At 30.9% G+C, this 14,186-nt stretch overlaps 2 protein-coding genes across 3 annotated transcripts; both read left to right on the forward strand.

Moving 5' to 3' along the window:
- The first annotated feature begins 1,353 nt into the window (after positions 1 to 1,353).
- On the forward strand, positions 1,354 to 7,416 carry LOC111691243 (endoplasmic reticulum metallopeptidase 1). Of its 2 annotated transcripts, XM_046955052.1 has the most exons (11): positions 1,354 to 1,634; positions 1,698 to 1,846; positions 4,192 to 4,850; positions 4,915 to 5,275; positions 5,334 to 5,717; positions 5,775 to 5,955; positions 6,016 to 6,200; positions 6,261 to 6,504; positions 6,608 to 6,710; positions 6,785 to 7,067; positions 7,135 to 7,416. In XM_046955052.1, exons 2-11 carry the CDS (start codon positions 1,751 to 1,753, stop codon positions 7,300 to 7,302), a joined length of 2,664 nt encoding a protein of 887 aa, XP_046811008.1. In that variant the 5' UTR covers positions 1,354 to 1,634; positions 1,698 to 1,750; the 3' UTR covers positions 7,303 to 7,416. The 2 variants fall into 2 exon arrangements, with proteins under 2 accessions (XP_046811008.1, XP_023309669.2); XM_023453901.2 differs by having other exon boundaries at positions 1,355 to 1,846.
- Positions 7,417 to 8,278: 862 nt separating this feature from the next.
- Positions 8,279 to 14,146, forward strand: LOC111691260 (endoplasmic reticulum metallopeptidase 1). The gene is made up of 9 exons (XM_023453923.2): positions 8,279 to 9,034; positions 10,083 to 10,167; positions 11,135 to 11,809; positions 11,874 to 12,054; positions 12,113 to 12,297; positions 12,358 to 12,501; positions 12,562 to 12,767; positions 13,516 to 13,798; positions 13,864 to 14,146. Exons 1-9 carry the CDS (start codon positions 8,352 to 8,354, stop codon positions 14,029 to 14,031), a joined length of 2,610 nt encoding a protein of 869 aa, XP_023309691.2. The 5' UTR covers positions 8,279 to 8,351; the 3' UTR covers positions 14,032 to 14,146.
- Positions 14,147 to 14,186: the final 40 nt, after the last annotated feature.

Here is a 14,186-nt window from a genome sequence, read left to right on the forward strand (position 1 = left end):
CCTTTTTGCCCTAGAGCCTTCCGTTTAGCCAGAAAATGAACTTTTATGTTTTCACCAAAAAATTGAATCCTTTTTGCCCTAGGGCCTTCTGTTTAGCCAGAAAATGGACTTTTATGTTTCACCCAAAAATTGAATTTTGGTAGGAAATAGAAGTAATCACAGATTTTAATCCTTTTTGCCCTTGGGCTTTCCGTTAAGCCAGAAAATGGACTTTTATGTTTTCACCCAAAAATTGAATTCTGGTGGGAAATAAAAGTGATCACAGATTTTAATCCTTTTTGCCCTAGGGAATTCCGTTTAGCCAGAAAATTAACTTTTATGTTTTCACCCAAAAATTGAATTTTGGTAGGAAATAGAAGTGATCACAGATTTTAATCCTTTTTGCCCTAGGGCCTTCCGTTTAGCCAGAAAATGAAATTTTATGTTTCACCCAAAAATTGAATTTTGGTAGGAAATAGAAGTAATCACAGATTTTAATCCTTTTTGCCCTTGGGCTTTCCGTTAAGCCAGAAAATTAACTTTTATGTTTTCACCCAAAAATTGAATTTTGGTAGGAAATAGAAGTGATCACAGATTTTAATCCTTTTCGCCCTAGGGCCTTCCGTTTAGCCAGAAAATGGACTTTTATGTTTTCACCAAAAAATTGCATTTTGGTAGGAAATAGAAGTGATCACAGATTTAAATCCTTTTTGCCCTAGGGCCTTCCGTTTAGCCAGAAAATGAACTTTTATGTTTTTACCCAAAAATTTAATTCTGGTGGAATTAAAGGTGATCACAGATTTTAATCCTTTTTGCCCTAGGGCATCCCGTTTTGCCTGTGATCACTTTTATTAAACACCAAAAATCGATTTGGATTGTTACGTTTTTAGAAATAAAATAAATAAAATAATTTTTACGGATATGGCAGCATTGTGATTTAATATTATTACTACATCAAGCAGCTCAGGCACAAACCAACTCTTTAGCGGAATTGTTGCCAACAGTAAACAATTGAAAACATATGATCGTAGCTCAACCATATGATCATTAAAAGCATTTTTTAAGAGGAGAAACTTACATATTTTATGTAGTTAGCTCTAAGAGAGACAGTAGATTTCATTTGTTGATCAATGATCATTGTAAAAAGTGACAGTTTTTAAAAATATATATTTTTTTAACTACACAGTTAGTTTTGAGTTTAATTACTGATGTCTTTATGAAGTATGAGTATTATGAGTTGATCTGCAAAGTGTTTGTAACCAAAGTTGTGATCCCACCGAATATTGAAAAATTTGTATATTTATTCGGCATTTAAACTATTCGGTACACGCATGACATACACTTTTACTAAGTGAGTAATATTTGTTTGTTTCTCACATTAATTCGTTTGATTATCGGCAACAAATAGACGACAAAAAAAAAACACCTTTAAACATACACATGTATGTATGTTTGTATTAAAGTTTGTGTATTTTTATTTGATATTTCTACTATAAAAAAAGAAACAACACAAAACCGGCATCTGACAGATAAGATACGCAATTTCATTTCACTTTGTTTATCGCTTCGATATGTTGTTTGTCTAACTAAAAAACAGTCCACAAAATGTTTTCTACCAACTAAATAGGTTCTTTTTGGATTTGATTTGAAAAATAGTAGGTATTTGAAAATTTTTTTGAATGGTCATTTAGTATTTAAGAAGTTGCTACCGTTATAAGACGTTCTAAAAGTGCAGTGGAAAAAGGGTGATTGTTTAATGCATTGAAAAGAAATGTCTACCAATACTAATATAAGAAGACGCGTTTTACCGTCTCCCGATCCCAGAGCAGCGGATCCTCTATTACAACGTACCCAATCAACCGATGAGGTAAGCGAAATTTTCAATTGAACTTTGTATGAGTAGCGAGTAGATATTATTAATAGAATAGAAATGTTAATCTATGGAATATTTAAGCGAGAAATATTTGGAGAAAACATATTGACAGTTTAGAAAACATACACTTACCAACCTAAATTTTTGTGAATAGACACACGAGATAAGATAAGACAATTTAGATAGATTATGAAAAGAGTTTTATTATTTTGATTTATTAAGGTAGCTATGGGAAATTAGTCGGGGTAACAGGTTATTATTTCAATATTTTTTCTGGAAATTTTTTGAAAAAAAATTTAACAGTTTAAAGGTTAACAAAAGAATATATATTTAGAATTGATTCCAAATTTATTAGATTTAAGTCAGGGTCCAAGTCTATTATATATAGTAGCATGTACTGGTTCCAGTTTGCCATTAAATATACAAATTTATGTTCAAAATTTTTAGCTTATAGTTTTTTTTTTGAGGAAACATTCATTCTTTTGAATGGTTCTAGAACCACTACTTTTGTCAGTGATTTTAGTCGAAATGGTCGCACTGGGACCTAGTTTTAATATAAATATAGAAACGGTTCTAGAATTAATTATTTTGCAGATTTTCTGTCATATTACTTAAGAAAAATTGTATTAGTTCCATAACTACTTCCACAACCCATGCTAGTTTTAGTTTGTAAGTGATTCTAATGAAATTAATTCAAACTTATCACTTTTGTAACTGGTTCTATTAAAGCCCTGACATTTTTTCTATAAACTTCTTCTAGAAACAGTTCTTCTATCAATGTGTTTTTGTCATCCCAGAACTAATTCTTTTTTCATCGATTTTTTTTTGAAATTAAGAAAGATTGAAAAATTTTGATATATAGAGTATTTTAGCTTTTTAATCTTTAGAAAACTTTTTGATATCTTGATATTACAGTGGACGTCCACTAGTACGAATTATATAGTGTCAGGCCCTTTCGTAGTTCCGAAAAATTCCTATTATTGAACAACACATTTTGTATGTTTAAATTTAACAAAATATAATAAATATGTATTATTTCAAATTTCTTGTACATAAACAGGCATAAAAGGGACATATTTACGTATACGAATTGTTAATGAATGTATCGTGAGTCCAATGGTTGAAATGAGATAGTAAAGGTTATAAATTTTAATGTTTTTAAAAATATGTGTGCCAAAGACAATTTGCATGTACATATCTGTTCTAAAATGTATAAAACATGTTCAGATTACATAAAACTTTAATTAGAAACTTCAATGGAATATACCACTTTCAAAAACAATTCTATAATTTAAAATTTTCTCTTAAAAACTTGGAATATTTAAAGGATCACATATAGTAATGCTTAATGCCATTGGAATGTGGAGTCATAGTACTTTCAAAATTGACAGTTCATAGATATATAAATAATATTTTACTTATTAGAAAATCCATAATTTAGCATTGATGTTTATTACTTTGTAAAATGATTCCTACGACCTTTTCAATAACAGCGCTTTTGAAGCTTCAATATTGTTCTCATTGGCGATATCATTAAAGTTAATTTCTTCTCTTTGGTCATCGAAATTACAAGAAAATAAATTAATTACACTAAATAATTGTTGATTTGTAAATATACACAAAACATTTGTAATAAATGCAAAAAAACTTCAAAATTACTGAGCTAAAGGTGAATAAAAACTTCATTCATATACAATAATCTCAAATAGGTCTTTTTGCACTCGTTTTAAAACTAGTTAATTTAGAACAAATTCTTAAATGTTTCGAGGATATAAAGAGTTTTTTCATTTATCGAAAGTATTGAAAACTTCGATTCTTATATCTGCCATTATTTTCTTAAAATCTAACTTTAATACAAAACTTTCACCCATGCTAATGTTAAAGATCTGGGGGGGGGGTTACTCCGTATTTCGATTCGAAAGAAAAAGTTTTCGAAACTCAATGTATTTAACATACAAATTCGAAATGTTTTCATTCGAATTGAGTTACAGAGTAACCTCCCAGTTCCCTACAAGACCCATTACAAGTACTTTAGAATCTCAAGTCATTCTAAAGATCGCACTCACATTCTTTTCAAGTTATATATAAAATTAAATCTCTTAACGGATTTCCTGGTTTAAAATTTGTTAAAGAACTTTAAACAGTTGCCATCACACTTTAATATTTAAACATTTTTTTTAACTGATTAACAGCTTAAAATTTTCCTAATCTTGAGTGCATGATCAGTAAAGTCTAATTGCACTTTCGTTTATCACCGATATTTCTTTCAAAAACTGATAAGATTTATTGAACCAAAACATCTAACGATTATATTTCTTTTCATGCGTCTCTAATTGCAGAGTAAAGGTTTTCAACGTTTCTTTGTAAGACACAATAAAATCCAATGGTATTGGGCTCCTGTTTTCCTATCATTCTGGATATTATTATACTATAGCATTGCCATACCGGCATTTCATCGTTTACCCAAACCATTAAACATTAAAGATGAGGCTAAATATCCCGATTCGTTTATAGCTGAACGTGCAGAAATTAATCTACAGAAATTGGTGGATTTGGGTCCACGTGTTGTGGGTAGCAGTGCCAATGAACAGGGAGCCATTAAGTACTTTATGAGTTATGTACAAAAGCTAAAATCGGAAGCTAAAGATCTGTATGATATCGAAGCTGATGTACAAATTGCTTCGGGTAGTTATTGTCACTGGTCAATGGTGAATATGTATCAGAGTATACAGAACTTTTTGATCAAAATTGGTCCTAAAGGTTATAATGGCACTTCGTATTTGCTGGTGAATAGTCATTATGATACTGTACCTTTTGGACCGGGTGCTGGTGATGATGGTGCTATGGTGGCTATTATGTTGGAGACCATAAGAGTTCTATCACAATCGAATAATCCTTTAAAGAATCCAGTGGTGTTTTTATTTAATGGTGCCGAAGAGAATCCTTTACAGGCTTCGCATGCTTTTATTACCCAACATAAATGGGCGAAGAATTGCAAGTAAGTGGTAGAGTTTTAGTTCCAAATTCATATTGTATTTATTTAAGTTTATGTTTTCCTAAAGGGCTTTAATCAATTTGGATTCGGCTGGTAATGGTGGTCGGGAAATTTTGTTCCAATCTGGCCCTAATCATCCCTGGCTTATGAGACATTATCGCCGTGCTGTTGTTCATCCTTATGCCTCTACTGTGGCTGAGGAAATGTTCCAACGTCATTTTATACCTTCTGATACTGATTTTCGTATTTTCCGTGATCATGGCAAAGTTCCTGGTCTCGATATGGCTCATCAATATAACGGTTATGTTTATCATACTCGTTTCGATCGTCCCGAAGTTTTACCCCGTGGTACTTTACAAAATACCGGTGACAATGTTTTAGCTTTGGTGCGTGAACTGGCCAATGCTCCAGAATTGGAAGATAGTTCGGTGAGTTTTTTAAAGCTTTTAAATTTTCTTTATATATTGATTGTGTTTTTTTCTTTAGAAATATGCCGAAGGTCATACCATTTTCTTTGATGTTATGGGTTCGTTCTTGGTTTTCTATTCCGAAACTGAGGGTATTATTTTGAATGTTGTGGTCTCATTGGCTGCCTTGGCCGCTTGTGCTTATTCCTTTAAAATGATGGCCAATAATGTGGGCGTAAAATTGGTAACGGTTTTGAAACGTTCCATGTATACATTTTTGGTGCAAGTTATAGCTGTTTTAGCTGCTGCCACATTATGCTTCTTAATGGGCATATTTATGGACTTGATACATTTGCCCATGTCTTGGTTTTCCAATTCCTGGTTGATTTTGGGTCTTTACTTCTGTCCTCTGTTCTTTGGTTTTGCCATAGTTCCCGCGATTTATTTCCATTACACACAAGATGTAAGTTAAATTACGAAGTGTTTGGGGGAAAAAGGTTTTAATTTATATCTCTTACAGGATCGTTTCCCCATTGGTCATCGTGTACAGCTTTTGCTACATTGTCATTGCATTTTCTTGGCCCTGTTGACTCTGGTATTAACGATTTGCAAAATCCGTTCGGCCTTTATGTTTATGATTACTTTGTTGTTCTATACCTTGGGATTGATTGTTAATTTGGCCACCAAACTGCATAATAAAGGTAAGTTTTGAATTATGATTTGTTGTTATAATTTCATCTTAAATATATTTCCTCTTATAGCAACTCCTTGGTTGATTCCTCACATCATTTTTGGTATACCTCCCTTCTTATTCTATGCCTATGTTTGTCATGGTTTCTTTGTTACCTTTATACCCATGACTGGTCGCTTTGGCGCTGGTGTTAATCCCGATTTGATTATTTGTGCCTTCACTGTTGGTGTGGGCGTTTTAACTGGAGGTTTCATGGTGGGTTCACTTCTTTTTTTTAACATGTTCATAAAGTTTTATATTAATTCTTTCTTTTAGATTCCAGCTCTTAACATGTTCCATAGATCAAAGACTATAATCTGTTCTTTGTTGGCTATAACTTTGGTTTGTTTGATTGTGGCTGCTACTCCATTGGGATTCCCCTATAGACCCGAAACTAATGTACAAAGATTCTCTATTATTCATGCTCGTCGTACTTTCCGTGATATGAATAATGAAGTTCGTCGTGTGGAAACCGGTTATTTCATATTGCCTCAAGATAGACGCATATATACCGTTAAAAGTAAGGACTATATGTCAAAATAAAAAAAAACGCCATAGAATTCTCTTTGTTCCATCATATTTTAAAATATTTTAACGATTATTCTTCTCTTCACTGTTTATAGATCATGTTACCAATATGACTTTGGCCCAGTCCATTGTGGAAGATTGTGAGAATGAAATGTATTGTGGTTTACCCTTGTACAATCATAGATGGGTTAAAGCTAGGTGGGTTTATATTTACTAATAAGTAAACTATTTCTCCAACATTCATTATATCATAAATTTTTTTCCTTTAATAGAGCTTCTAGCGTCTGGATTCCTGCGCCCAGTCCTACATTCGATTTAATACCCTCGGTAAAGGTATTGGCAAAAAATCAAATTAGTAAAACCAAATTACGCTATGACATGGAATTAACAGGTCCCGATCATATGGGCCTATTTTTGAGACCGGTAGGTGATGGTAAAATAACAAATTGGTCATTCCATTGGACACCTTTGCGTATGGGCTGGCAACCACCATACTTTATATATTTCTCTTATGGTGTTAACGGAGATCCCTTGAAATTCTGGCTAGAGATTGAGGTAAGTTTTGAAAATCATCATTTTTAGGTTTATAGATGTTTTTGGAAGTATTTGTTTCTTATTTTAGCGTAAATCTGGCGACTGGAGTACTCCTGCTTTTGAAATTGGTCTTACTGGTCATTGGAATCATGACGAAAGTAAACAAACTGCTGATTTTAAGAAATTCTTAGCCAGTTTCCCTGAATATGTGGATCCTATAGCTTGGCCTGCTTCCTATGATACCTGGTATTATTAGGTTATCGGAAGTGGGTTTTACTTAATCCTGAGAGAAATATTTTTCATTTATTATAGATAAAAATTTAATAAATAAAGTTTTTGTATTTGCACAATGTGCCTTTAATAACAATAATAATATTAGAATTGAATTTTTAATATAATAGATAAAGATCAGGAATTAAACAAGATGTAAACTTGACATTCTGTTGTCTTAGAGATAGGAAACTATTTAAGTCTGTTTCTGAACATCTTTTATATCTGTTTCTGAACATCTTTTATATCTTCTGATTCTAAATCTTGAATAATCTATATATCCGTTTAAATGTTTCATGAAATCATGTTCAAGAACTCCTCAGACATATTCAGATCCAAAATCTTTAATAGTTCCATCAAAAAGGCTTTGAAGAAGATTTCTATTTAAAATCAGCAAAATCGGTCCATACATAATGAAAAATATGAGCAAAATTCCAGAAAAAACTAAAGATTATTCAGAATATTGAACATATTTAAAATGTTACTATCTGTCGATATACATACATAGGCAAATGACGGGGGAAATTTTGAAAAAATATATATATTTTTATATATTTAAAATCTTGATTTCTACATTTATTATCTACATTTCCGAAGTGCACGTTTATTGCAATTTTCTTGACTTTTAAACTATAAAAAAAAAAAAAATAGTTTCAGTCCAACATAATGAAACATATGTACCTATTAGTGTCCTAATTAATCCCCGTAAACAACAAACATATTTTTATAACAATCATTAACATTTTAGATTATAACAATACATATGTATGTACATACCCTACTATTGGGTTAATCTTTTGTTCATTTTTAATCAAATAACCTTTTTTTATTGTTATAAATGTATTAAATATAAACTTCGTTATTTTAATAAGTTTAATCATATTTCTGATACTGTATGGTTAACTGATAAGATCATATTCGTAATGTTTTGTATTCTTGTCGAGGGTTTAATTATACTTTTAACGTTTTTTGTTAAATTAGTAGCAAACATATAGAACTTCAGAACAGAAGTTCTAAATAGAAAACATATTAAAAATGACCAGTAAATCGTTTGAATTAAATCCGAATCCCGCTCAAATAAAAAAACATAAAAAATTTCCATGGTATTGTGCTCCGATATTTTGTGTGGCCTGGTATTTACTCTTCTATGTGGCTGCCATACCGAGTTTTTATTCTTATCCCAAAACAATTTTAATACGCGATGAATCTCGCCACCCCGATGAGTTTGTGGGTGAAAGAGCACAAATCCAGCTGTTGGGTTTATCGTCGATTGGTGTTAAACTTACCGGTACTGTGGAAAATGAAGTACATGCTGTTAATTTTTTACTTAAAGAAATTGAGAAAATTAAAGCTGCTTCCCGTAAAGATCTTTACGATATAGAGGTTGATGTACAACACTCTTCGGGCTCATTTATGCTGTGGGGTATGGCTACCAGTTATCATAATGTCTCAAATGTTATTGTTAAGATATCAGCGAAAAATTCTCCAAGTGATTCATATTTATTGGTTAATTCACATTTTGATTCGGAAGTTGGTTCACCGGCGGCAGCCGATGCTGGCGTTATGATTGTGGTAATGTTAGAAACTTTAAGGGTTATATCGATTTCGGAAAAGGAACTTAAAAATCCTGTGGTTTTTCTCTTAAATGGTGCTGAAGAGAGTAATTTGTTAGCAGCTCATGGTTTTATAACACAACATAAATGGGCGCCATATTGCAAGTAAGTAAAACATACTACATATTTGTGAAATTTGTGTTAGATAGAAAATATATGTCAATCGTGGGAAGAGATTAATTTGATTAGACTTTAATAATCATCAATATGTTGATATCCATATGTCTTTAACGATAAAAACTTTTCGGTGTTAAAATTAACCGAATCGGAAGATTAGATTTTAAATAAAATTTGCAAACGTAAAAAGCTGTTTTAGTTTTTGAATAAAATGATATTAATGCAAAAATCACAAATTTAATGCAATAACTCAAATTTTAGAATTAAAAAAAAAAAACTAGTGCAAACCGAATATTTTTTAATAGCATCCATGGTTCGAGTGATTTCGCCATTACTTATAGAACATGTCAAATAAAAATCATTGGATCTTGAATGAGTGTAAACAGAACCACAATGCATCATTGGATCCAATGATTTCGCCATTACTTAAATGAGGGCGGGTTTCTTACTACTCAGTTAAACTAGGCTTAACTTGCTGTTAGATTAAACTCCGAACAAATTTAGGCGGACTTTAACCGATGATTGTGTTTTTTAGTTTTTGATTTAAGCTCAGTTAACTTTGTTAGTATTGCCAAGTTTTCACTCAAAAACATAAGCAATGAACAGCTGTTTTTTGCAAACAATACTTTTGTAAAAATTTTGGAGAAATGTTAAATAAACATTTAAAACAATAATAAATAAAACAAAACAAATCAGAAAATTGCAATTTATTTAAAATATTAAGTTTTTGTTCTTCCGAAATCATTGTTTTATTGTTTTTGTTAATTGTGTTTTCTAACTTATAACTTGAGTTTAATTGGCCACATACACTCAGTTAAACTAAGATAATAAGTAACTTTACTGATAACTGAAAAACACGAAACATATATTAAACTAGGTTTAAACAAAAAATGTAGATTAAATTTATCTGTAAAACCCGCCCTAACTCGTCAAACAAAAATCTTGTTTTTTTTTCATATTCCAGGACTTGTTAGAACGAATCTTAACATAATGGAACTGGCAGTGTGTTTATTATTAAAATTTTTTATCTTTTTAGAGCTTTAATCAATTTGGATTCCACTGGAGGTGGCGGTAGAGAAGTACTTTTTCAAACTGGTCCCAACCATCCCTGGTTAGTAAAGGTATGTATTTAAATTAAAAATTTCTTAGAAAAACTTACCAAAAACAAATTTATATGTATGTTACATTCATTTGATTAACAATTTAAGTTATTGAAAATGTCTTCTCTTATATTTAAACAAATTATCCCGGAAAATTTTATTTCCTGCTTTTTATATTAAAAAAACACTTTCCAACACTTTTTTCTGCATTCACAAATAAAAACAATTGTTTTTGCATCAATAAGGCAAACACAACAATAACAACAATTAAAAATACTTGTTAATGAACAACAACAAAGAATAGCTAACAAATTTTACATGAAAAAATCTTTATTTCTTTTGCAATTTATTTTTGTTTTTTTTGACATTTATAAACAAAAACAATTGTTTTACTTCACTAGAGCTCAACAAAACAATAACAACAACACAAAAAATACTTGGAAAAACACAATAACAATACTATGGCCAGCAAAGTTTTCAGCATAAAAAAACACAAATTACTTTTGCAATTTATTTGAGATTTTTACAGATATTTTTTAATATAACACATTAATTTTATTAATTTAGCATTTATTAATAGGTTTATAATGTTTTTGTTTAAATTAAAACACTTTTTCTATTGTTAATTTATTAATTTTGACAAACAACCACGCTATGCACGCACGAAAAGTAGTAACCGGCTAATAACTAATAAACGAAAACAAATAATAAACAAAACAACAGAGAGAGAGTGACAGATTAGAGTACCGTTACTATTTAGCAAACTAGCAATAGGAAGTGTTGCCAGATGTGGTTATTTTAGACAAATAGGAATATCAATCGTTTTATATGGAAAATTTATAATATTAACGAAAATAACTAGGTTAAACGTGATTTTAATGGAATTAAATACATGTTTAATTAGTAATTGAACTAAAAATAGTTTGTTTTAGGAAATTTTTATATTTTAACTTAGATTTTTAATAATATTTTTTTTATATTTTTCTAGTATTATCAAAATGCTGCCAAACATCCTTATGCCACCACCATAGCAGAGGAATTATTTCAAAATAATTTTGTGCCCTCGGATACGGATTTTCGCATCTTTAGAGATTATGGTGGAGTGCCCGGTCTAGATATGGCTCATGCTTATAATGGTTATATATATCACACCAAATATGATAATTTTCAAAATCTACAAAGAGGCACTTATCAAACAACTGGAGACAATGTTTTAGCTCTAACCTGGGCTCTAGCCAATGCTGAGGAGTTAAGAAATCCTGAGCAACATGCTGAGGGTCATGCTGTGTATTATGATTTTTTGGGTTGGTTTTTGATTAGCTATACCGAACCTACTGGTATTGCTATAAACAGTGTAGTTTGCTGTTGTGCCTTAATATTTATGGGCATTTCGGTATACTTAATGGCCAGAGTGGAGAAAAAAGTTGGTGATGGTGATTGTAAATCGGTTTTTGTAAAATTTCTGCAAATATTTTGTGTACAAGTTGTAACATGTTTTGTTGCCATTGGTTTGACTTTACTCATTGCGGTGATAATGGATGCTTTGGGTTTAACACAAACCTGGTATTCGGAGGAATGGTTAATATTTGGTCTATACTTTTGTCCTATGTTCTTTGCTATGACAATAATACCAGGTATTTTTATACAATGGTCTAAGGAAACGGTAAGTCGTAATTAAAATTGATAAATTATTATTTCCTTTAATAAAACATTAACTATTTTTTCAGTCCCCTTTGGGTATTAATGATACTATAACCTGTTTTATGCATGCTCACTGCATTTTATTGGTTATTATTTGTATAATTATGACTAGTATGGGCATTAGATCTTCATTCTTCCCTATGATAGCTATATTTTTCTATACCAGTTCGGTTTTGTTAAATATGTTAATATCCAGATTTACCACTAGTAAGTTATTAACATTTTACATTATTTATTTTGTTTAATCATGTTTCAATATTTTTAGAATGCTATTATATAGCCTTGCATTTGGTGTGTCAAGTTATGCCTTTTTGGTTTTATACCTATTTGGCCTTTGTATTTCTGAACACCTTTATACCCATGCAGGGTCGTGATGGTCCTGAAAATAAACCCGAAATTTTAATCTCCTTATTTGTGGCGATATTCACCATACATTTTGCTGGTTTTATAGTAAGTTTTATTTAACTTTTTTTTACAAAATTTGAGTTGAATTCAAAACTTTCTTTTCAGCTGCCAATTTTACATAAATTCCATAAATCAAAATCTTTAATTTCTATATTTGGTGTTTTAACTATAATATTTATTATTATTGCTGCCACACCCGCCGGATTTCCCTATAAGAAAGATGTGGCTCCTCAAAGATTTTATGTTTTGGTTGGTTATATATATTTTAACATTTTTAGATTTAATTTAAAAAAATTTTAAATATTTTAGCATACCGAACGTGTTATTCACGACTATGATGGTAGGGTGATTAAAAATGATACGGGCTTTTATATTCAACCGGTAGATACTAGACCAAATAGTTTAGACGATACTACTTTCCAAAATGCCTTACCCAGCTCTTGGATAAAAGCTGAGTGTGAGCAGGAAGTATTTTGTGGTTTGCCATTGTACAGTTCTAGATGGATGGATTGGAAGTGAGTATAAAGGATCTAGTTCCTTAGATTTATTATTAACAGGTCTATCACAGAATTCTATTTGGAATAGAAATGGAATTATATTGAGTATTTGTATTTCTTAGGGCGGGTTTTTCTGATAAAGATAATCTTCATTCTTTGGTTTAACCTGTGCCTCGTTTCTGTAACTCTCGCATCGAGAAACTTCTCGATGCGAGAGTTACAGATGCTCGATGCTAAAAACAGCTGTTCATTGTTTATGTTTTTGACTGAAAAGTTGGCAATGCTAACTGATCTTAAATCCATAACTGAAAAACAGAATCATCGGTTAAAGTTCGCCTAAATTTGCTCCGAGTTTAATTTAATAGCAATTTAAACCTAGTTTAACTGAGTAGTAAGAAACCTGCCTTAATCAGAACTTTGGGGAATGAGAAGCCCATAGTTGTTTTAACACGAAACAACAAGACTCTAGTTACTAGTTAAGTATATGTACTAGTAACTAGATTTGGCCATAGACTAGTTACTGAACAAATTCAGAGAGTATTCAATAGATTAAGGATAAGTCAATTGGCTTGTCAGAAAACTGCAGATTAATCCATTAAACTAGTTAATTGCTAAACCGAAAAGTAGTTAAGAGCCCTTATATCGAAAAACTGATGTGTTAGGGAAATTCTGAGATTGGATTTAGTGAATCTTCATACTTTGGTTTAAAAATTTGTTGGCCTGGGTAATATTGAATAAAATTTCCTTAATTTTCCCTACTTTTCAGAAATTCAACAATGTGGATACCAGCTGCACGTCCCAATCTAGTCATTCCCACCGAACTGAAACTTACAGGCAAAGTCTATAAGCCAAACAATAAAATACGTTATGATTTTAGCTTAAAAGCTGCCGATAGAATTGTCATCTATGTGGATCCTTTGGCCAGTGTTAATGTAACAAATTGGTCATTTGATAGAACACCTTTAAATGAGAACTATAAAACACCCTATTTTATCTATCATGTTTATTCTATGGATGATACGCCCCTAAAGTTTTGGCTTGAAATAGAGGTTAGTTAAGAGTTTTAACAAAAAAGCTTAATAAACTTAAACAATTTTTTATGATGTATTTTTAGCATTCGTCTACACAAGTAGAAGGTCCCTATTTACGTTTGGCTGTGGGTGCTCATTTTCTTTATCATACTCACACTTATACTAAAGAATATCGAGAGTTTCTGGAAACATTTCCAGAATGGACATATCCCACTAATTGGGCGGCCTCCTATGAAAGTTGGCAATTTTAATAATGATGAAACTATTATAATTTATTTTAATTTAAAATAAAAAAAATTTATTATATTTTAATTTAAAATGTTGTTTTTTTTAATCAATTCGTTGTGTAGGTTTTTTTTAGGTAAATTATATTAAAAACTAATTAAATGAGCTTTCTTAAGGACTA

The sequence above is a fragment of the Lucilia cuprina genome, chromosome 6 (genome assembly GCF_022045245.1).
Source record: "Lucilia cuprina isolate Lc7/37 chromosome 6, ASM2204524v1, whole genome shotgun sequence".
Taxonomy (NCBI): Eukaryota; Metazoa; Arthropoda; class Insecta; order Diptera; family Calliphoridae; genus Lucilia; species Lucilia cuprina.

Coding starts and splice junctions, on each gene's coding strand:
- LOC111691243 (XM_046955052.1), top strand. CDS start 1,751: ATGTCTACCAATACTAATATAAGAAGACGCGTTTTACCGTCTCCCGAT. Junction 5,276..5,333: donor CAGAATTGGAAGATAGTTCG/GTGAGTTTTTTA, acceptor TTTTTTCTTTAG/AAATATGCCGAAGGTCATAC. Junction 6,201..6,260: donor TTTTAACTGGAGGTTTCATG/GTGGGTTCACTT, acceptor TCTTTCTTTTAG/ATTCCAGCTCTTAACATGTT.
- LOC111691260 (XM_023453923.2), top strand. CDS start 8,352: ATGACCAGTAAATCGTTTGAATTAAATCCGAATCCCGCTCAAATAAAA. Junction 10,168..11,134: donor ACCATCCCTGGTTAGTAAAG/GTATGTATTTAA, acceptor ATATTTTTCTAG/TATTATCAAAATGCTGCCAA. Junction 12,298..12,357: donor TACATTTTGCTGGTTTTATA/GTAAGTTTTATT, acceptor CTTTCTTTTCAG/CTGCCAATTTTACATAAATT.